The 23,085-nt window shown below is 40.0% G+C and overlaps 1 protein-coding gene across 7 annotated transcripts in view; it reads right to left on the reverse strand.

The window, feature by feature from the left end:
- The window catches only part of LOC122561808 (S-adenosylhomocysteine hydrolase-like protein 2), a 99,849-nt gene that overhangs the window by 33,939 nt on the left and 42,825 nt on the right, over positions 1-23,085 (reverse strand). For 4 of the 7 annotated variants that reach the window (XM_087999427.1, XM_087999430.1, XM_087999426.1 and 1 more), the window contains 4 exons: positions 16,507-16,650; positions 11,884-11,984; positions 6,014-6,116; positions 43-137 (listed from right to left, as the gene is read on the reverse strand). In XM_087999427.1, the coding sequence (XP_087855553.1) occupies positions 43-137; positions 6,014-6,116; positions 11,884-11,984; positions 16,507-16,650 (443 nt within the window). The remainder of the gene's footprint in view (positions 1-42; positions 138-6,013; positions 6,117-11,883; positions 11,985-16,506; positions 16,651-23,085) is intronic. The other 3 variants (XM_087999432.1, XM_087999431.1, XM_087999428.1) reach the window with 1 other exon arrangement.

Consider the following 23,085-nt stretch of genomic DNA (forward strand, 5'->3'; position numbering starts at 1 on the left):
TTTACCAACATTCTAAATGGGCAAAGAACAACCTGTCTTTACCATGTTAGGCTGCCACCCTTCTACATTTACACAGCGATCAATGCACCACCAGAAATCATCTTCGGATTCTCCTTTCCAAGCAAAAACTGGATAACCTGCCACAGGATAACAAGATGATAAAATTACATTCAAATATTAGATGAAAAGCAATCCAACAATTTTTTGGTTGATAAAGTTGGGCCACAGGCGACACATTAAGACTGGACATTTACCAAAGTTTCTTTGCAAGATCAAAATTTAAATACAGAGAACAGAGATGCCTAGGAGTGAAAGAAGGTGGCAGTGAATTTTTCATTTCCTTAATATGTGCTGGCTGTTTTATTTGTTGAATCAACCAAGAGTGCAAGACCCATGTCTGTGTTGTGATTAAACCTCTGAAGCTTATTTCTTTTGTAAGTCACTGTTACAAAGAGATGTTTATTACAGACTGACTGGAATCTAAGTTTAGTTTAAGTGAGGAGTTTGGTTGGCTTAAACATAGGAAAGAATGCCTAGATGCAAGTTATTGCTTGGAGTATAACTGAAGGATTCACTATCTTGAAGGATAACAAACGATTTTAAAACAATAAATGGACTAGATGCCATAATGAAGCTTCAAGATCGCTAATCAACATTTAATACTCATAATTACAACTGAATTATGTATTCCATATTCAAGTTATTTTGGGATTCATTTTATCCACATTTATTCTTGAATGTTTATATCATAAAAGAATGAACAATTGGAGTTCATACACAATGGAATGTCCTCATTAAGGGATTAAAATCTCAATTAATTTGCTGGAATTAATATCTGCTCAATTACACGATTGGAAAACAAACAGTATACAAAGAAATGGCAAATTTGAAGCAATTAACTGGCTAAATGAGAATGTTAAATAGGTCTTCAAATTACTATATATTTGAATAGTATGCAGTAGAATGTTCAGGATACCAGTTTATAGAAAAATTAAATCTTTAAGTGTTCAATAACAGTGCAAGTATGTTGTCAATCCTTGCACTTTTCACTACTGACAGTGTACTGACAAACTCAAACAGGATCAACCCACACACATTAGAAAACAGTGTTGAAAAGAAAATAATTAACCCAGAGTTCCATGAAAGCGATAGCCACATGACATCAACATGAATTCAAATTCATTACTTGAATGAGCATCGTTTGAGCTCAGTTTGCAACGTTTAGGTCATTGTTTGCATTCCTGATTCCATTATTGCAGTATATCAAAGCAATTCCTCATGTGGTATTTGCTAAAGTACACATTTATCAGCTATGCTTGTCGTTTATGTCAAATAATGCCCAACTACAAAACATTTGACAACTGGATTACTTGATTAACATGTAGATTGCAAACAAAAATTCCCTCACACCTCCCATGGTAGTTAGTCATATCCAATTAGAGAGCAGGCTATAGCCAAACAATCAATAATGTACACCTCTCTCCTATTAAAAGTATCTGGGGAAGAAATGATGTGGGTATAGGTGGATGAAATATGAGAAACAAATAGACAAAATTAATAGAAAGAGAGAAGATACTAGTGTGTTAAAAGTTGATAAATCCACAAGCTTGGATGAGATGTATCCCAAGCTGTTAAAGGAGGGAAGGAAGGAGATATCAATATTAGATTACTTACAGTGTGGAAACAGGCCCTTTGGCCCAACAAGTCTACACCAACCCGCCGAAGTGCAACCCACCCAGACCCATTCCCCTAACACTACGGACAATTTAGCATGGTCAATTCACCTAACCTGCACATTTTTGGACTGTGGGAGGAAACCGGAGCACCCGGAGGAAACCCACGCAGACACGGGGAAAATGTGCAAACTCCACACAGTCAGTCACCTGAGTTGGGAATTGAATCCGGGTCTCTAGCGCGGTGAGGAAGCAGTGCTAACCACTTTGCCACCTTATGGCAATCATTTTCAGATCCTCTCTGGCAATGTGCCAGAGGCCTAGAGGATTCTAAAATCATTCCATCATTTAAAAAAAAGGGAGAATGGGATGGACCAGGCAATTACAGGTCAAACCCCGGTTTTGGCGTGGGCTGGGGAAAAGGATGAATTATTAGAAATAATTCCAAGGGACAGAATAGATCAACACTTGGAGAAATGGATAAATCAGCACCAGTTGGCATGGATTTAAGGGAAGGTTGTGTTGATAAATTTGATTGAATATTTTGTGGAGGAACCAGTACTGTTGATGAGGGTAAGTCATTTGTTGAGGGCTATGTGGACTTTAGCAAGGATTCTTATAAGGTCCCTAATGCTACTGGTGAATAAAGTAAAAGTCCATGAGATCCAAAGCAAAATGATTTGGATGTGAGCATAAGAGATTTAGTGAGTAAGTTTGCAGATAACACCAAAGTTGGTAGTGTAGTGGACAGCGAAGATTACCTCACATCATGGGCCAATGGGTTGAGAAGTGGCAGATGGAGTTTAATTCAGATAAATGCAAGGTGCTGCATTTTGGGAAAGCAAATCTTAGCAGGACTTATACATTTAATGGTAAGGTCCTAGGGAGTGTTTCTGAACAAAGAGACCTTGGACTGCAGGTTCATAGCTCCTTGAAAGTGGACTCGCAGGTCGATAGGATAGTGAAGAAGCCGTTTGATGTGCTTTCCTTTATTGTTCAGAGTTGTGAGGTCATGTTGCGGCCGTTAGGACATTGGTTTGACCACTTTTGGAATATTGCCGTGAAATTCTGGTCTCCTTCCTATCAGAAAGATGTTATGAAACTTGAAAGCGGTCAGAAAAGACTTACAAGGATGTTGCCAGGGTTGGAGGATTTGATGTATAGGGAGAGGCTGAACAGGCTGGGGCTGTTTTCCCTGGGGCGTCGGAGGAGCCTTATAGAGGTTTACAAAATTATGAGGGGCATGGATAGGATAAATAGGCAGTCTTTTCCCTGGGGTGGGGGAGTCCAGAACTAGATGGCATAAGTTTAGGGTGAGAGGGGAAAGATATAAAAGAGACCTAAGGGGCAATGTTTTCACGCAGAGGGTGGTACGTGTATGGAATGAGCTGCCAGAGGAAGTGGTGGAGGCAAGTACGATTGCAACATTTTAAGTGGCATTTGGATGGGTATATAAATAGGAAGGGTTTGGAGAGTTATGGGCTGGGTGCTGGCAGGTGGGACTAGATTGGGTTGGGATATCTGGTTGGCATGGATGGGTTGGACCGAAGGGTCTGTCCCTGTGCTGTACATCTCTATGGCTTTGTATGTTGGATTTAAAATTGCCTGAAAAGCAGGAAGCAGAAGGTGACAGCAAAAGGATATTCTTGTGACAAGAAGTCTGTTTCCAATGGGGTTCCACAGAGCTCAGTTCTGAGGCCCTTGTTGTTTGTAGTTTAAAGTAATGATTTATGTTTGAATGCAAGGTTAATGGTGGAGAAGTTCACAGATGACATAAAAACTGATGTGGTGGTAAAAAGGAACAGCAGTAGGCTATCCAGCCAGTTGCTCTGTCATCGTATATGATCATGGCTGATCAAACCTTTTACACACTGTCCCCATATCTTTTTATGCCATTGATGAACAAAAATTATCAACCTCTATTTTAAAGACAGATATTTCACAATCCTCCTCAGAAAAAGATTTTCTCATCACCTCAGTCTTAAATGTCATCTCCCTTAATTTCAATTGTGCCCTTAGTTCTAGATACTGCAACCACAGGAAATACCTGCATCTACCCTTTCTATCCCTTTAAGTATTCTGTAGGTTTCAATTAGATCACCTTTCAATATTTGAAACTCTAGAGAATAAAAGCCCAGGTTGTCCAATCTCTTTTTGATCAGGAATCTGATAGAGATATATAACATTTTGAGGAATAAAGTAGAATGTAATGTGGATAGAAAGGCCCTTTTTTGTTCTAATAGAAAGGAGTTAATAACTAGGGGGGGGGATACATTTAAGATAAGAGCAGAAGGCTCAGAGGGAAGTTGAGGAGAAATACTTTCACCCTGAGGGTGGTATGGGTCTGGATCTCATTGCGTGAATGGGTGGTTGAGTCAGAAACTCTCAACACACTTAGACAGTACAGGTGTATTTAGTTATTTACTTATGTTGCCATCTGATAATGTAGTCAGATCGTTGATGACTGGGGCAGACACAAGCTGAAAGGCCTCCTGATGTGCTATAAATGTCTATGAATTGCCAGAGATTACAATGATTCCAACTCAACACTGTGGCCAATGTGTCTCAATCTCAATTCTGATAGTAGAATTGACTACTCTGCTGAAACTAGATGCTGAGCAAACTATTAGAGCCCATGAAAGAGTTCAAGACTTTTAAAGTTATCAAAATAATTTCCAATTTAGATTAGATTACTTACAGTGTGGAAACAGGCCCTTCGGCCCAACAAATCCACATCGACCCACCGAAGCACAACCCACCCAGACCCATTCTCCTACAGTTACCCCTTCACCTAACGCTACGGGTAATTTAGCATGGCCAATTCACATTACCTGCACATTTTTGGACTGTGGGAGGAAACCCACGCAGACACGGGGAGAATGTGCAAACTCCACACAGTCAGTTGCCTAAGGCAGGAATTGAACCCGGGTCTCTAGCGCTGTGAGGCAGCAGTGCTAACCACTGTGCCACCGTGCCGCCTACTATTAGAAAAAAGGTGCTGATCATTGCAAAAGGGTTAGTGTGGCTAACAAGTTAGGCCAGAAAAAACCTAGTCAGAAGCTATTCAATGCAAAGTCACAAAACTGGGGGAAGAAAAGGAATGTGAGATGAGGAGCTGGGAACAATTTGCATGATAATATGGAGGAGGATCTAGGCTTTAGTGAAAAAATACCACACAGCTTGCTCAGCAGAATATATACTTCACTTCATCTGTCCAACAAGTGATAACTAGTATATCTGGTATAAACTATTGGTTTGCCTTGCCTTGAAGGCTGTATGTTTCTGGACTTCACTTGGAAAACCGGGCATCTTGGCCCTGGTGAGGACAGCTAAGCAACCTTTCACCATTCTACAGGTAGGTACAGGAACCACATTTGTCACACACCAGAATGGGAACCAACTGCAGCAGTTGGGAGTGGCAGTTTGGTGCTTGGGGCCAGGACAATCCCATTTTCATCTCCAGTTGCATCAGATTCTACTCAGTGGTTTCCAGCACAAATTTCAAAAGATTTAACATGGGCTGAATGATCTCTTTCTGCACCATAACATTTCTGTGGCACAGCTCCTGAATTAAATACTATTCAATGGTAACACATTCCACCATAAGCTCAGAAATACTCAGTGCCTGACCAACTTAAAATATACGAGTTTACACCTTAGTAAATTTACTGAAAAATTGTTTTTGAAGTGATACAGGAGTGCATCATTCTCTTTAGTATCAGGAGGCTGGCTGTTACAGCATCTTTTTTTAAAATCCAATCTAACTCACTTCAAACTGGTTCTCTTTCTGTACCTGATGGGCAACTCTAATTTCAGTTACTCTAATTTATGTTCCTTTCTAAGTCATTACACTGTTTATTTAATAATCAATAAGGGAGGTGCACAGGTGCTTTATCAGTTCACCCAAGTTTGAGGTGCCCAGATTCAACGTTCCCTTGGCTTTAAGCTTTGCAATTTGCACTTGCAGTAACTTGAGGCATAAAACATCAGGGAAATTAAACGGTTAGGGCAAAACTACCTAATGGCAGATATTATTAGATTCATTCCCAAAGCAAATTATGGGCATTGTTTACCAACCCTACACTGTACCAATATCTCATGAGCAACAATGTAACCTTTTTACTAAATTAAAGGCTGCACGTGTACTGCAGAACAACTGAATAACAGAGGGAATCAGTCATAGGTGGCCTGCAGTCCATCCGCTGAGCAAGAGAAATATCGTATGATAGAACAAAAAGAGGGAAAACAAAGGGCAGGGTAAAAGGCACTGAGAACTGGATGGGGGAAAAACAGATTTCTTCAGAATACCAAATTGCCATTTAAAAAAATTTCCCCCTTACCATTCTCAGCCAACGCAGCAGCCACTTCATTCTGGGTGGAATATATGTTGCATGCAGCCCACCTACACTGGGCTCCAAGGGCAGCAAGTGTCTCCATCAGAACCTGTTGCACCAGAAGTTAAAACAAGGCAGAGAGATCATGACAAAGGGAGTGGTGCACAGATAGACAGACAATCAGTTGCAAGTAACAAGTTTAAACAAGAATTTTTAAACATCAGGTTCAGCACTTGCCTAACCTTGTATTTTATCGTCTCCAATTCACTGCTGACAGTAGCATCATTGTGTATGATCTAAAGTGATGCACTGCAGTTACTCTATTCATAAGAAACAGCTTCTAAACATGCAACCTCTATCACCAGAAGGACAAGAGCAGCAGGGTTAAAATGCTGGTACTACCTTCCTAATAACACTGTTGATATAACTAATCCCCATGCGCTGCAGCAGTTCAAGGTGGTAACTCACTGCTGCCTTCTCAAGTATAGTTAAGGATGGCCAATAAATGCTGTCCTCCCATTGACACTCTCATCCCTCAAAAATAAAAACCGCACATTTATCAACATATCTGCAAGGTCTGCTCTGCAAAAGATCCTTCAGCACTAGAACTTATCCAGCAAAAAAAAATTAATTTACAAACATTTCAGTCTTGTTAAATAAATTGGAGTGAATGCAATTCAGCCCATATCATGAGCCGTGCTCATTATTCACTCCATGTTTTAATTCACATAATGTCATGTTTACTATCCACTAGGTTGTTGTTAAGAGAGGAAACGATAAACATTCCATTTTCCGTTAAGGAAAAGTGCTAGAGTTTGCATTAACAAATCAATGCGTAAGGGCCAATTATATGTGTAAACTATTCAAAATGAAAATGATCATGTGATGAATGAAAATATAATTTTGTCATCAAACTACAAACAGACACATAAGATACTAGTAAAAGAGAATAAGATTCTAGTTTCCAGCATCCGATTTATGCTGGGAAGGAATGAATATTTGAATATCGGGACAGAGTTTAGAGTCACTGGAGTCTACAGCACACAAAAAGGCTCTTCAGTCACTCCTGGAAGTTAAACAGTCTGCTGCTGACATCTTCAAAGTTAAACACGAAGAACTGACACATGGGTGAGCTTTTCCTTGCCACCTACATTTCACCCTCCTACCCTTTCTTTTGCATGTTTGAAATGTGGCTAGAATACATTGTCAACTTGAGAAAGTAATCAAGAAAAAAGAAGAGAATAATCATAGGATTGGTGGCAGTTTAAGAACAGAGCCCTTCCTGTTCTTAATCTGATCATAGCATGTCAGATTGCTGTCTCAGGCAACCAAACTGACTAAATAATTTTGCAAAATCTGCAATAGCGAGAGGCTATGCAAGTACCACAGTCTAAAATTAGAAAAAAATTGGATGCTACATGAAATAAAGTGAATGGTGGATGTAGTAGACAATGAAGAGTCTGTTGGAAATGCTGTTTCTACTAGCTCAGCAGGGCCACCCACAGGAACAGAAGCGATACAGCTGTTTGTCTTATTGCCATTGAAATCACAGTGGATTAGATGGTGTAAAGTGTAAAACAGCTTTTAGATGGATGTAACCCCATGAATGGAAACAAGTTGCATCTGTACAACATGGGCTAAATAGCACAACATTAATTTTACATACTGAAGAAGTTAAGATGTTGGAATGATTGCAGAATGCCAGATGGCACATGAATCTGGTGAGGAAGAAAATATTGGCAGCTGATTAACATACTGCTGATTCCTGCCTTTCATTTTATGAAGTATGAGGTTATGTTGAGGAGGTTAAATCGAGGTTTCAATGTAGGAAGTATGAGTATTCCTGAAAAAAGATAAATTTTATTGAGCCTTTTGTCTTGCAATCATTGGGATGTTTTGCAAGAACATCAATTCAAGAGGGAAAATACTCAATGGCTGGACTGCATGTGAGAAATCTGCTGATTGGGCAGTATGTGAACTCTGACTAATAGAGGGTTAGCCATTGAGAATGCACTCATTAATTAACAGTTAGCAATCTGACTGTGCTTAAGTAGATGAGTGTATTCCTAGGCAGGAAATTGAAGCACAGGTCCTCAAGGGTCATAATCTCCGGATTACTGCCCAAGCCACGTGCCAATTGGCATAGGGACAAGAAAATTAGGCAAGTAAACACGTGGCTAAGGGATTGGTGTGGGAAAGAGGGATTCCACTTCATGGGGCATTGGCATCAGTTTTGGAACAGGGGGGATCTGTACCGTTGGGACGGTCTCCACCTGAACCGATCAGGTACCAGTGTTCTAGCGAAGAGGATAAATAGGGTCGTCAGTAGGACTTTAAACTTCTGAGTTGGGGGGAAGGGAAAGTGAAAGCGACAGGGAGTATGGAGGTAAATGGCAAGATAAGCAGCAGGATAGCATGTTTCCAGGCGGATTTAAAATTGAGGCAGACTGAGAATGCAGTAAAAAGCAAGGATAACTTAGGACATATGACTTCTAACATCTCTAATGATAAGGAAGTTAGCATTAAGGCACTTTACCTGAATGCTCGTAGCATACATAACAAAGCCGATGAACTAATGGCACAGATAATAGTGAATGATTATGATGTAGTAGGCATCACAGAGACTTGGTTACAGGGGGGTCAGGACTGGCAGTTAAACCTCCATGGTTTTTCAACTTATCGAAAAGACAGAGAGGTGGGCAGAGGGGGTGGGGTTGCCTTGTTAGTTAAGAACAAAATTAAATCTATGGTATTGAATGACATAGCGTCGGATGATGTGGAGTCTGTGTGGGTGGAATTGAGGAACCACAAAGGCAAAAAAAAACATAATTGGAGTTGTGTATAGACCTCCTAACAGTGGTCAGGACCAGGGACGCAACATGTACCGGGAAATAGAGAAGGCATGTCAGAAAGGCAAGGTCACAGTGATCATGGGAGACTTCAATATGCAGGGTAAATAATGTTGTTAGTGGATCTAAAGAAAGGGAATTCATGGAATGCTTACAGGATGGCTTTTTGGAACAGCTTGTCATGGAGCCCACAAGACAGCAGGCTATTCTGGACCTAGTGCTTTGCAATGAACCAGACTCTATAAAAGATCTTAAAGTAAGGGAACCCTTAGGAAGTAGCGACCATAATATAGTAGAGTTCAGTCTGGAGTTTGGAAGGGAGAAGGCAAAATCGGATGTAATGGTGTTACAGTTGAATAAAGGTAATTATGAGGGCATGAGAGAGGAACTGACTAAAATAGACTGGAAGCAGAGGCTAACCGGGAAGACAGTAGAGCAAAAATGGCAGGAGTTTGTAGGTATAATTGAGGACACTGTACAGAGGTTCATTCCCAAGAAAAGAAAGATTAACCGGGGAGGGATTAGACAACCTTGGCTGACAAAGGAAGTCAGGAAATGTATTAAAGAAAAAGAGAGATCCTATAAAGTGGCTAAGAACAGTGGGAAATCAGAAGATTGGGAAGGATACAAAAGCAAACAGAGGATAACAAAGAGTGTAATAAGAAAGGAGAGGATCAAATATGAAGGTAGGCTAGCCAGTAATATTAGAAATAATAGTAAAAGTTTCTTTCAGTACATAAGAAACAAACGACAGGCAAAAGTAGACATTGGGCCACTTCAAACTGATGCAGGAAGCCTAGTGATGGGAGATAAGGAAATAGAAGGAGAACTTAACAAGTACTTTGCGTCAGTCTTCACAGTGGAAGACATAAGTAATATCCCAAAAATTAAAGGGTGTCACGGGGCTGAGTTGAGTATGGTTGCCATTACGAAAAAGATAGTGCTAGAAAAGTTAAAAAGTCTTAAAATTGATAAATCTCCTGGCCCCGATGGGATACACCCTAGAGTTCTGAGAGAGGTGGCTGAGGAAATAGCAGAGGCATTGGTTGAGATCTTTCAAGAGTCACTGGAGTCAGGAAAGGTCCCGGATGATTGGAAGATGGCTGTTGTAACCCCCTTGTTCAAGAAAGGATCAAGGCAAAAGATGGAAAATTATAGGCCAATCAGCTTAACCTCGGTTGTTGGTAAAATTCTAGAATCCATCATTAAGGATGAGGTTTCTAAATTCTTGGAAGAGCAGAGTCTGATTAGAACAAGTCAACATGGATTTAGTAAAGGGAGGTCATGCCTGACAAACCTGTTGGAATTTTTTGAAGAGGTAACAAGTAGGTTAGACCAGGGAAACCCAGTGGATGTGGTCTATCTAGACTTTCAAAAGGCCTTTGATAAGGTGCCACACGGGAGGCTGCTGAGCAAGGTGAGGGCCCATGGTGTTCGAGGTGAGCTGCTGGGATGGATTGAGGATTGGCCGTCTAACAGAAGGCAGAGAGTTGGGATAAAAGGTTCTTTTTCAGAATGGCAGCCGGTGACGAGCGGTGTCCCGCAGGGTTCGGTGCTGGGGCCACAGCTGTTCGCATTATATATTAATGATTTGGATGAGGGAACCGGGGGCATTCTAGCGAAGTTTGCCGATGATACGAAGTTAGGTGGAGAGGCAGGTAGTACTGAGGAAGTGGGGAGGCTACAGAAGGATCTCGACAGGTTGGGAGAGCGGTCCAGGAAATGGCTGATGGAATTTAACGTGAGCAAGTGCGAGGTCTTGCACTTTGGCAAAAAGAATAAAAGCATAGACTACTTTCTAAATGGTGAGAAAATTAATAAAGCCAAAGCACAAAGGGATCTGGGAGTGCTAGTCGAGGATTCTCTAAAGGTAAACATGCAGGTTGAGTCCGTGATTAAGAAAGCGAATGCAATGTTGTCTCTTATCTCAAGAGGGTTGGAATATAAAAGCAGAGATGTACTACTAAGACTTTATAAAGCTCTGGTTAGGCCCCATTTGGAGTACTGTGTCCAGTTTTGGTCCCCACACCTCAGGAAGGACATACTGGCACTGGAACGTGTCCAGCGGAGATTCACACGGATGATCCCTGGAATGACAGGTCTAACATATGAGGAACGGCTGAGGATACTGGGATTGTATTCGTTGGAGTTTAGAAGATTAAGGGGAGACTTAATAGAGACGTACAAAATAATGCATGGCTTGGAAAAGGTGGATGCTAGGAAATTGTTTCAGTTAAACGAGGAGACTAGGACCCGTGGACACAGCCTTAGAATTAGAGGGGGTCATTCCACTGCACTCACGGAGTGCAGTGGAAGCCGGGACGCTAAATGTCTTCAAGGCCGAGATTGATAGATTCTTGTTGTCTCGAGGAATTAAGGGCTACGGGGAGAACGCTGGTAAGTGGAGCTGAAATGCGCATCAGCCATGATTGAATGGCGGAGTGGACTCGATGGGCCGAATGGCCTTACTTCCACTCCTATGTCTTATGGTCTTATTCTCTGTAGCTTGACTTTGGACTGGCTCGGAGAATTGAATTCTACTTAAAGGACAATGCAAAGTATATCTGTGAAAAGAGTTGGTTTGGTCATGCTAATGAAGGGAAAAAAGGTGGCAAGTAAAGTATCAATTGCCTAAAAAGCTTGTGTTTAATCTTTTTTTTTTTAAAGTTCTTTGTTGCAATAGTCTAAGATGTGAAATCTCATGGTACTATCCTTTCAGCTAATAACTGGAAGTTTGAACTTCTTTTTCTTTAAGAGTTAATCAGTTAGTGCAGGGATTGTAACACAATAGAAAAGGGAATCAGTATCAAGGATGAAATTCTTTTTCTCTTGCTATTACATTTAAGAAATAGGTATGGAAAGCAAATTCTTAAACAGAAAGAACTATTAAAAAATCTTATCAGGTTGGGCTGAATTTACACAGGGGCTGTAGATATTTTGCTAATTAGTCCTCACTTTCTCCTAATTAGTGCAGTACTATGCATTCCCTGGATTTTAATAAGTAGGAATTTAAGGCTGGACACTCACCGCAGTCTGGGCTGTAATATGTGTGCAGCCAACTATCTTTGCTCCAGCCAACGGCTTTTCTCCCTGTGCTCGTTTTCGAAGAGCCATGAGTGCTGGCATCTCTGCATTAACACAAGAATAAGCACAAAATGAGTGACAAAGGCCTGTACTGCAGCAATAGATAGTTTACTCTGGAAACTCCACATTCGATTTTAATCTACAGATGTCGACAAAATGAAAAAGACAGAGGCATGGTAAGATCACAAGCAAAGATAACATTTAAGATGTTATATATCGGAACCATTTGGATTTTGAATGTCTTAATGGATAAGGCTGAACTTGGACACTGCACTGCGCAATTCTGGGAAAACCACCTCTCAACTCTCCTCTGCCATGACTGAACCAATGGAAACAACTTCTTTATCCACATTGATTATGTATGCAGGTTTCTAGTTTCAACATTAAATTGCCCAATCCTAATACATGGAAGTAAAGGGCAGGAAAAGAACAGCTGGGCCATCACTTTTGCCCCATATTACTGACATTTTAATATGTTACAGGAAAAATCCAGGCTCAATGAGGAAACAAAACTAGAGAAAAATCCTCTCCAATAGCCACAGGAAATTGAAACCAGTCCAGACGATCATACTGATCATGTGTTATGTTAATCCACTTACCTTCTTTAAGACGCAATCTCTGCCTCAGATAAGAACCAGTCGAGCTCCCTCTTGAAGCCATACAGAGTATCAGCACCCACCGCACCAGTCAGCAATGCATTCCAGAGGCTCACTACTCTCTGGGAAAAAAAGAACCATCTAACATCCAGTCTATTCCTATTTTTGCTTAGTTCAAATGCATGCCCCCTGGTCCTCCCCAACCTGTTAAACTGGAATAACCTGCTAACAGGTAGAAAGTGCAGTCCTTTCATTATTTTACGTACATTAATACCATACATAATACTTTGCTCTGTTGCAGTTCCAGGTTTTTGTCCCAGCCAACTTCCTGCCAGTTTTCGGCTGCAGCAGTTTGGAGGACTGGTAACGAGCAGTTAATTCCAGAATAGTCAATGTATGGTGAGGTCACGTTTAGATGACTGCCTCTCACTACAGTGATTATCTTTGGACATTTGTCCCACCAAATAGCAGCATTCATTACCTTGCTAAATCTGTTATCCTATTAACATGGAGCAGGTTTTTTTAAAATAAAAAAAAGTTGAATTCTCAAGAGAAAACATTCAAATTTATATCTTATGAAACTTTTGTACCTTTTGATCACATGATGATGTGAGAGGACTGTACATGTTAAGTGTGTACAAGAAAATTTTCTGATTCAATATGTGGTTGTACCTACTGGAGAAGGTGCAAAACTAGACCTACTCTTGGAAGTAAGGCAGGGCAGGTGACTGAGGTGTCAGTGGGGGAGCATTTGGGGCCAGCGACCATAATTCTATTAGTTTTAAAATACTGATGCAAAAGGATAGACCAGATCTAAACGTTGAAGTTCTAAATTGGAGTAAGGTTAATTTTGACAGAACTTTCAAATGCTGATTGAAAAGGGATAGCTGGAAAACAGGAAGCCTTCAGAAATGAGATAACAAGAGTCCAGAGACAGTATATTCCTGTTCGGGTGAAAGGAAAAGCTGGTATGTGTAGGGAATGCTGGATGACTGAAGAAATTGAGGGTTTGGTTAAGAAAAAAGGAAAGCATATGTCAGGTATAGACAGGGTAGATCGAGTGAATCCTTAGAAGAGTATAAAGGCAGTAGGAGTATACTTAAGAGGGAAGTCAGGAGGGCAAAAAGGGGACATGAGATAATTTTGGCAAATAGAGTTAAGGAGAATCCAAGGGTTTTTACAAATACATTAAGATCAAAAGGGTAATTAGGGATAGAATAAGGCCCCTCCAAGATCAGCAAGGCGGCCTTTGTGTGGAGCCGCACGAGATGGGAGAGATACTACACGAGTATTTTTTATGGAAAAGGACATGGAAGGTATAGAATGTCACCATCTATTCCCTACATCTTGAAAAATGTCCATATTACAGAGGAGGAAGTGCTGGAGGTGTTGAAACACATAAAAGTGGAATAAACCCCCAGACCTGATCAGGTGTACCCTAGAACTCTGTGGGACCCAAGGAAAGTGATTGCTGGGCCCCTTGCTGAGATATTTGTATCATCGATAGTCACAGATGAGGTGCCGCAAGACTGGAGGTTGGCTAATGTGGTGCCACTTTTTAAGAAGGGTGGTAAGGACAAACCAGGGGACTATAAACCAGTGAGCCTGACATCAGAGGTGACCAAGATGTTGGAGGGAATCCTGAGGGACAGGATGTACATGTAGAAAGGCAAGGACTGATTAGGGATAGTTAACATGGCTTTGAGAATGGGAAATAATGTCTCACAAACTTGATTGGAGTTTTTTGAAGTAGTAACAAAGAGGACTGATGACAGCGGAACGGTAGATGTGATCTATATGGATTTCAATAAGGCGTTCGACAAGGTTCCCCATGGAAGACTGGTTAGCAAGGTTAGATCTCATGGAATACAGGGAGAACTAGACATTTGGATACAGAACTGGCTCAAAAGGTAGAAGACAGAGGGTGGTGGTGGGAGGGTTGTTTTACAGACTGGAGGCCTGTGACCAATGGAGTGCCACAAGGATCAGTGCTGGGCCCACTACTTTACATCACTTATATAAATGATGGATGTGAGCATAAGAGGTACAGTTAATAAGTTTGCAGGTGACACCAAAATTGGAGGTGTAATGAACAGCAAAGAGGGTTACCTCAGATTACAACAGGATCTGGACCAGATGGGCCAATGGGCTGAGAAGTGGCAGATGGAGTTTAATTCAGATAAATGCGAGGTGCTGCATTTTGGGAAAGCAAATCTTAGCAGGACTTATACACTTATTGGTAAGGTCCTGGAGAGTGTTACTGAACAAAGAGACCTTGGAATGCAGGTTCATAGCTCAATGAAAGTGGAATCGTAGGTAGTTAGGATAGTAAAGGCGGCCATTTGGCATGCTTTCCTTTATTGGTCAGAGTGCTGAATACAGGAACTGGGAGGTCATGTTGCGGCTGTACAAGACATTGGTTAGGCCACTTTTGGAATATTGCATGCAAATCTGGCCTCCTTTCTATTGGAAGGATGTTGTGAAACTTGAAAGGGTTCAGAAAAGATTTAAGGATGTTGCCAGTGTTGGAGGATTTGAGTTACAGGGAGAGGTTGAATAGGCTGATTTCCTTGGAGCGTCGGAGGCTGAGGGTGATCTTATAAATGTTTATAAAATCATGAGGGGCATGGATAGGATAAATAGGCAAAGTCTCTTCCCTGGGGTGGGGGAGTCCAGAACTAGAAGGCATAGGTTTAGGGCGAGATGGGAAAGATAAAGAGACTTAAGGGGCAACTTATTCACGCAGAGGCGTGGTGCGAGAATGGAATGAGCTACAAGAGGAAGTTGTGGAGGCTAGTACGATTGCAACATTTAAAAGGCATCTGTATGGGTATATGAATAGGAAAAGTTTGGAGGAATATGGGCTGGGAGCAGGCAGCTGGGACTAGATTGGGTTGGGATATCTGGTTGACATGGACGAGTTGAACCGAAGGGTCTGTTTCAGTGTTGTCCCTCTCTATGACTCTATGATAATACCTATATTTGATTCAAAGTCTCTGGCAATTCTTTTGGAAATGCTAGGTATTGGATGGAAGAGCGTCAGGATTGTTGTCTTCATAGTGACTGGTGAATGACTGTCTTGGAAGAGCAGAGTTTATGCTGACCAGGCTCCCAATAAAAGATACTAGACTGCCTGACTACCAGCCTGTCAGTTGTCAGGTTGAAGTTGAAAATTACTTGTTTGTCATTGAGTCTAGTATTGAATGAACAGTACAGAAACAGGTTATTCAGTCCAACAGATCTATGTGTATGCTTATGCTCCATGTGAACCTTTAAACAAATGGTACATGTATGTAATCAGTGAACCTTATTTTAAAAAACATCCATACGCTTTTATACATTCCTCCAGACTTAGCTAAGTATTACAACAATTGCTCCTCTGATCCTGCTCCCTTCTTTCACCACAGCATTGACAAAGACAGTCTCCACATGCCTCAGCCAATTTATCAAAATCTCTCTAAATTTCTACACTTGCTCACTTTTTTGTCTTCTTTCCAAAGTATCTCAAAATCTTATCAGCCAAAGTTCAAATTCTCCCTTTCTAATCCCACTGACCTTGTTCAGGTTTTCCTCTATTGGGAAACCTCCAGGCATTCAAGGTGCTATTCAATTCAATATATTGTTTATTTGTACCTAATTGTATTATTGTTGTATCCATTGGATGGATTAGTGAATGGGCTCATGTATGTTAATGAAGCCATGAGTTCAACCACAATCCTGGACTTCCCATACCATCTCAAAAACAAAAACTTCCTATTTCAGTAAGTTCATCAAGAAGATTAACTGTAACAGACACAACAGAGCCAGTATGAAGATTTCAGTCAGCCTCCTTATTGCAGGGAACTCTCGCTTGTCCATGATGGTCAAATATCCTTTGCCATGGATCTAACATATTTCAAGATATTCAGTTCAGAATGCTGTAAGTGAATAAAATGCACCAGAATTGATGATCAAAAGTATGAACTCTCACCTTGTTCTGCAATTTCGATTTCCCTGCGCCCAAAGTCTGCCTGTTTGATGTTCTTGATGCAGAAGTCACTGCTGCCCTTTGAATTTTTCTGCTGTTTGTCACGTGGTGATGTTTCATCATCTGAGCTATCTGTGTAAGATGCCGCTAGGGGCAAATGAGAAGCAGTGAACAATCAACCAGTGCAATAGAGAAATATTAACATTCTAATACCTGCCCAATTCAATGATAATCTTGGAAACGAGAAAACTGAGCAGTAATCTCAACCACACTTTGTGTTCAGATAAATTGCAGCAAAAACAACTAAGAACACTGAATGACACAGTGTCCAAATTAAACAATGGTACAAGGACAGACTATGTGTTGATGTCCAGTACTTTAATGTCTTGGTTAATAATACTGCCTCATAGTTGAGACCCTAATTAATTAGGACACAGGTCATAGTCACGTTGATTCTGAATAATAAAAGTGTATTAACTCAAATTTAATCAGAGTGCAAATGGCTGCACGGAGGTGGTCAGGGTTGGTGATGAGATTCTGAGTTCTTTAAATTTCTCAAAGCATTTCAGATTTAATATAGTTCTGTAACTGAATAATCTTTAGTCAAAACTTAAGTTATATTTGTACTGAAAGGAGTAAAGTGGCTAAAGTCTAGGTGAAAAATTAAGGGAATATAGACTATTGGCAATATTTCTCAGTTACATTTCATTACTCCAACTTCTGGATAAAGCATGAAGAAACTTTAAGCGATATTTCACTAGAATCGAGGTCTGTGGTTAATGTTCCCATACTCCCATTGACCCAAATTAGCAACTAAACACTGTCACTCTTGTTGTTTCTTGCATCTCCACAACATTTAGTATATAAATACTGCTTACAACTCCCAACAACAAAGAAACATGCAAGATTTATAAAGATATTTTAAAATAGCACACCACTTCAGGACAGAGATTTTATATTCCAGTTTTATATGTGGAGTTATAATAGTATCGAGAGCCATGCTGGATTCATCTTCCAATATAAAGACCCACAAAAAGATTACAGATGGGTTTGAAATCTATGTTTGCATTGTAGAAATTGGTTTCCTTATCCAAATAGTATAGAAAGCCTAGAATGCCTCTGAATTTTTTTTTAATTGCAAAATATAACAGACGCAATGCAGTGACCAAGGAAACCAACAAGTGAACTCAGACACTGTAGAAGTAGCTATTGTCAGAGTTGGGGTAAATTATCAGCGATAGTGTAAATAATGCAACTCTTCTAGACACTTCAGTTGTGTCTTGAAGTATATACTGTTATTTTCACACGATTTTCAAAGCCTCACGTCAATAAAGCTCAAACATTTCAAAGCTTACAAAACCATCACTTGACAATGTGCTGTGTTTCAGGCTGCTGTATTTGTTTGCACATGGCAACATTTTTATCCATCCTTGTTGCCCTCTGGAAGTGGTCATTCTCCTTGACTGTTGAAATCATACAATCCCAATTTATAACTATCACATCCTTCCTTCACTGTAACTGGGTCACAATCTGAGAACTCCTACCCTAACAGCACTATAGATATAACCATCATACAGACTGCAGCAGGTCAAAGAGAAATCTCACTAACACCTTGTCAAAGGTAATTAGAGATGGAGATAAATGCTAGCCTTGCCAGAGATGCTTACATCTCAAGAACAAGTAAAAAAAAGTCCTTGCTCTCACGGTGCTAAGTAGTGAATTTCAGAGCACACATCTTGCAGAAGTGAAGGAAGAACAATGTGACCAGTTACCTTGGAAGGGAACTGAGGAGATGATGGCATTTCCATTACATTATTGCTGTTATCTTCTCTATGATAGCAGTTGTGGGGAAGAATCAAAACTTTGATGTAGATCATACATACTATTGCCTCAGCGGTGAAGATAGTGAACTTTTACTCAAAATGGCTAGAACATTGCTCGAACCAACTGCTCATTTCCAGCTGAAAGGCAATTGGATTGAGTCTCCTGGATAGTGAAGAGATTTTAGGGTTTAGGAGTTTGCCACTCATTACAGAATGCAGTTTGTTCCAATAGCCAAGATATTGATATGGCGGGTTCAATTTAGCATGCTTATTGGTTTTTTTCAGTATGTTGATGCTAGGGAACTTAGGAATTATATAGCTCTTTAAGGTCATCGGAGGTATGAAATAGTCATTATCTGGTTTTGAGGTGGAATAGTTGGTATTTGGTAGTCCAAACCTGCCTGTTGCCAATAGGTTGGAATTGTTTACTCCAATTCTCAGAGGAATTGGAAACACTTTACTCACTAGCAAACAGTCCCAACCCTGACACTCTGATGAAGGAAAAGACACTGAAGCAGCAGAAGACGGTTAGGCATTTCCCTGAAGGTTTCCACAGTCAGTCATGGCTTGGCTTCTGACAATCAAAGCTATCTTCTTTTGTGTGACTCTCATCTCAGGAAATTTGTCTTTTGGCATCAGTTTTTCTCGGCTCCAGATTTCGTCATATTATAAATTGATTTTACTTTAAACGTGTTAAGAGTTTTGTAGTTACATTAATAGCAACTTTCAAAGCTTTCTCATTGCTTCTTCATTTCACAGCCCTGGAATCATCCGATGGAAATTAACTAAAACATGGCTTTGAAATGAAACTTTCTGTGCAAGGGTTTCCTGTTTTAGTCAACATCAAAAATAGTCTTATGAAGATGAACATCTTCTAGCAATTCTGACGACTACCAACAGCATTAAGATACTATAAAACTTACCTTTAGTGGAGAGAGGATAGGGAAAAGAAGAAAAGCAAGAAGACAATAAGCATACAGGGTCTTCCTGTCACATAATGGATGCTCCAAATATCCAGGGGTTAGTAACAGCATTCCATCTTCTAAACATAAGCAGAGTTGAAGGGATGATAATCATCAAAGAGAATGTCCCATAGGCAGAGCAAAAATTTAAAGAAAAAGAAAAATCACAAATTTGAAGTCGATGATATCCCGGTATTTTAATACATAGTGGATGCTCTTTTAACAATGTAGCATGTTGAAACCTCCTATTTTTGAACATTATGCAGAGAAAAAACAATGTTGAGAACAGTTACATCTGGATTATCTCAAGGGGTACTACCACACGGCATGGTGTCACAATTATTTAACTTACAAGCCGAACACAATGTCTTGTTAACATCCCACAAGTTCATTTTCTCTAAATTTCTCTCAGATGGTAGGTTCCCCCAGAGTGTGGCCCTTAAAATAAGCAAATGTTATTAACTGAACATGCCTGCTTCCAACAAACTTTTGACAGGAGTCACTAGATTGAAGTAGAGAATGGCAAGTATTTAAGAGGCCTTAAATGAGAGGCTATAAGATTTGATGGAAAAGATTTCAAAGAGAAAGCAAGATAAACCTCTTTAGAAATGAGTTTGAGATTATTAAATTCACTTTTTGGGATTTGTATTTGAGACAGAAACTGTCAACATTCAAGATTAGATAGGATAAATTACTAATGGAAATGGGATTGTAGAAATAATGAAATGGATTAGATAAATATAATTAAGATCATTTATGTGGATGGTAAACCCCAACACAGGCCAATGTGGCTGAATTGCCTGTTTTAGCCTTACAATTTGATAAACAAAAATCACGAGACATTTACCCATAAAAGGGTAGTCTTGTATTGTTTTGAGGAGAAAGTGAGGACTGCAGATGCTGGACATCAGAGCTGAAAATGTGTTTCTGGAAAAGCGCAGCCCGAAACATCGATTCTCCTGCTCCTTGGATGCTGCCTGACCTGCTGCGCTTTTCCAGCAACACATTTTCAGCTTGTATTGCTTTGACCAAAACTCATGTGGTAAATGGTAAGATTGATGCAATCAATGGCTTTTTGGTAAATTTCCAGTTGATTATCTTGGAATAATAGGGAGTACTTTACTTCTCTAATGCCAAACTTATTGATCAGGATTCTGCCATTCTCACTGAATTGTTAAATTTAAAACAAAACTTCTGCCCTCTTCAAAGATAGGCTGAAGAGAAGGAAATAAAGCAATCAAAGTAGTATTTATGTCATGGAAGAAAAATATTTGAACAGCTGTACATCACAAACTAGACATATTCTGGGAAGATTGGTATTTGTGGTCTCATGTGGCAACCACAAGAAAACCGTCTGTGAATATCATCAAGACTGTCACTAAATTTTCCACCTGATCTCCAACTACTTTTAACACAGGGTCAAGATTTAATATCAGTAAATCCAAGACAACAAACAATCAAATCACTGATCAGGCAGGAGGTATTGTCATTTAATTGCTGAACATGACAGGAAGAGAGAGGAAACCGCAAAACCTTCAACAGATGGCCAAGTTTAGATCCATTAAAGATCTTTCCTTGAAAAATAAAATCACCTAATTTCATACTTAAATGTCAGGGACCATTTGTTAACTATGGATCAATTTTGATGTGAGTTTAGAAAAGTCCTGTGATATATCAATCCCAGGGGATAAATACAACAAATTAGAGAAGGATAACACAACAAATCTGGATTTTAACACAGTGACAACAAAAGGTACAAGGAATGCATTCGGATTATGTGTCGGAAATTTGTCCTCAGTAAGCAGGTTTCTACCAAGGATTAACATGAATGGTTGGAAAGTTTTGCATTGAACAGCCAAGTTACACACGCTTGGTAGGCAAACCCTTTGCTACAGTAACAAAATCAGAAAATGATATCAGATTAAAAGAAAAACCTCTCCCTCCTTGGGTTTCGGACACAAAGTCCAAATTTAGTGTTGTTATCCAATCAGTCTCCTGAGCTGAAGCTACTTAAATGAGAGCCAAAGTCTGCAGGATTCAACCACACACTTCATGACGCAGTTATGAAACATTAATGGAAACAAACATTCAGACAAAGCTCAAGGAATCTTAAAATTGTAATTTTATTTTGCTGGGGTGTTGCAGGGGAGGAGAATGAAAAGAACTACAGTGAAAAAATATAGAAGTCAGAATGAGTGTGTCTTTTGCTTCTAAAACTGCTCCTGGGTGTAACACTTCAAGCATGTACACACTCTGAAGTCACAGGGAGGGATGGGTGAAAGAGTGCACACACCTAACCTCTCATCAATCTGAACAAACGTCAAGAAGTGAAAACTTCTTTATGGTGCAATACATGATGCTGTTTTGAGGTTGAAATGAAAATAGATTGCATGTACTTTATCTAACCTGGGAATCATCATCTTCAACAATAGGTGCAAAGTGAGACTTAGAAATTCCATTTGCCAACAGTGGCATCTTTATACTATTCTTCATAAGATTCAGAGTTAACTTGCAAGATGACTACTATCATAAAGTACAAAACATTTGATGTGGAACTGATAGTTGCCAAAGGATGGGAAACACTAGGTTAACAAGTCAGAGTTAATTTCTTGTTTTAACCAAGACTAAAAGCATATTAATTTGCAATGTTACTACCAACATTCCCTGTTTATCTCAGTACTTCAATATTTTGGCTTTCTCAGTTGGGTTGTTATTCAGGGAGGTAGGAATGTTAAGTTGAGGTCACAATTCGACCAGTCCTGATCTCACTGAATGGCAGAGCAGGCCTGTGGGGCCGAATGGCCTACTCTTCCTCCTAGTTTGTTATTTTTGCAATTGTCCTCCCAATTTTGCATCAAATGGAAACCTTTCGTGACTTTTAAAAGGTCACAAGATCCTTGGTACAGTACAAGTGTGTTTTGGTAAGTGATTAGTGAGTTTAAACATGCTCAAATAATGTTCTTTCAGATACAGAACAACACAGACATATACTTTATATTTCTACTGATTTTTCATTGTAGAATAATATGAACAGTTTAGTTCAACCCAACATCTGATACACATTTGGCGACCAAATCAAAGAGTGATGGTGGTGGTGGGTGGTGGGGATTGGTGGTTAAGGTAGTGACTAGATGGTCCTATAATCTTGAGATTGACAAAATGTCTGTCTTTTTTTGGCAAATCTTTTTGTCTTTCACTGATCAGGTTCATTCATATGAACTCCATTTTTTGCGGAAAGCCAACATTTTTACTGTCATCGTTCATACAAGCAGGAGGCTGGAAGAACACAGCAAGCCAGATAGCATCAGGAGATGGAGAAGCCAACGTTTCGGGTGTGTGCATTCTTCAAGACTGATCCAAGAGCTGGAGGGCTGAAGAGGTTGGCGCTGTGACAGTGAGGAAGGGATTCTCAGTGTACAAATGAGGAAGAACTTCTTCAAAGTAGGCATCATTTGAAGAGATTTCACAGTGGTACAAACTTGGTTAGAGACAAAAAATCTTCAGATGTTGGATTCCAAGGTAGACAACTGGAGGCTGGAAGAACACAGCAAGCCAGGCAGCATCTCTTTCTCAGGGCTAAGAAGTGTTACACCCGAAACATTGATTTTTCCACCTCCTGATGCTGCCTGGCTTGCTGTGTTCTTCCAGCCTCCTGCTTGTCTACTCTGGAATCCAACATCTGCAGATTTTTTATATGAAAGAAGACAGCTGATTGGTTAGTAAGTGGACTCTGAGTGATAGTGATGTTGACCAGGGAAATGCATCAGTTAAAGATAATTGACAGTTATTCGCTATCT

This window comes from Chiloscyllium plagiosum, unplaced genomic scaffold (genome assembly GCF_037043375.1).
Source record: "Chiloscyllium plagiosum isolate Xiang-an unplaced genomic scaffold, Cpla_swu_hap1 HiC_scaffold_23, whole genome shotgun sequence".
NCBI lineage: Eukaryota > Metazoa > Chordata > Chondrichthyes > Orectolobiformes > Hemiscylliidae > Chiloscyllium > Chiloscyllium plagiosum.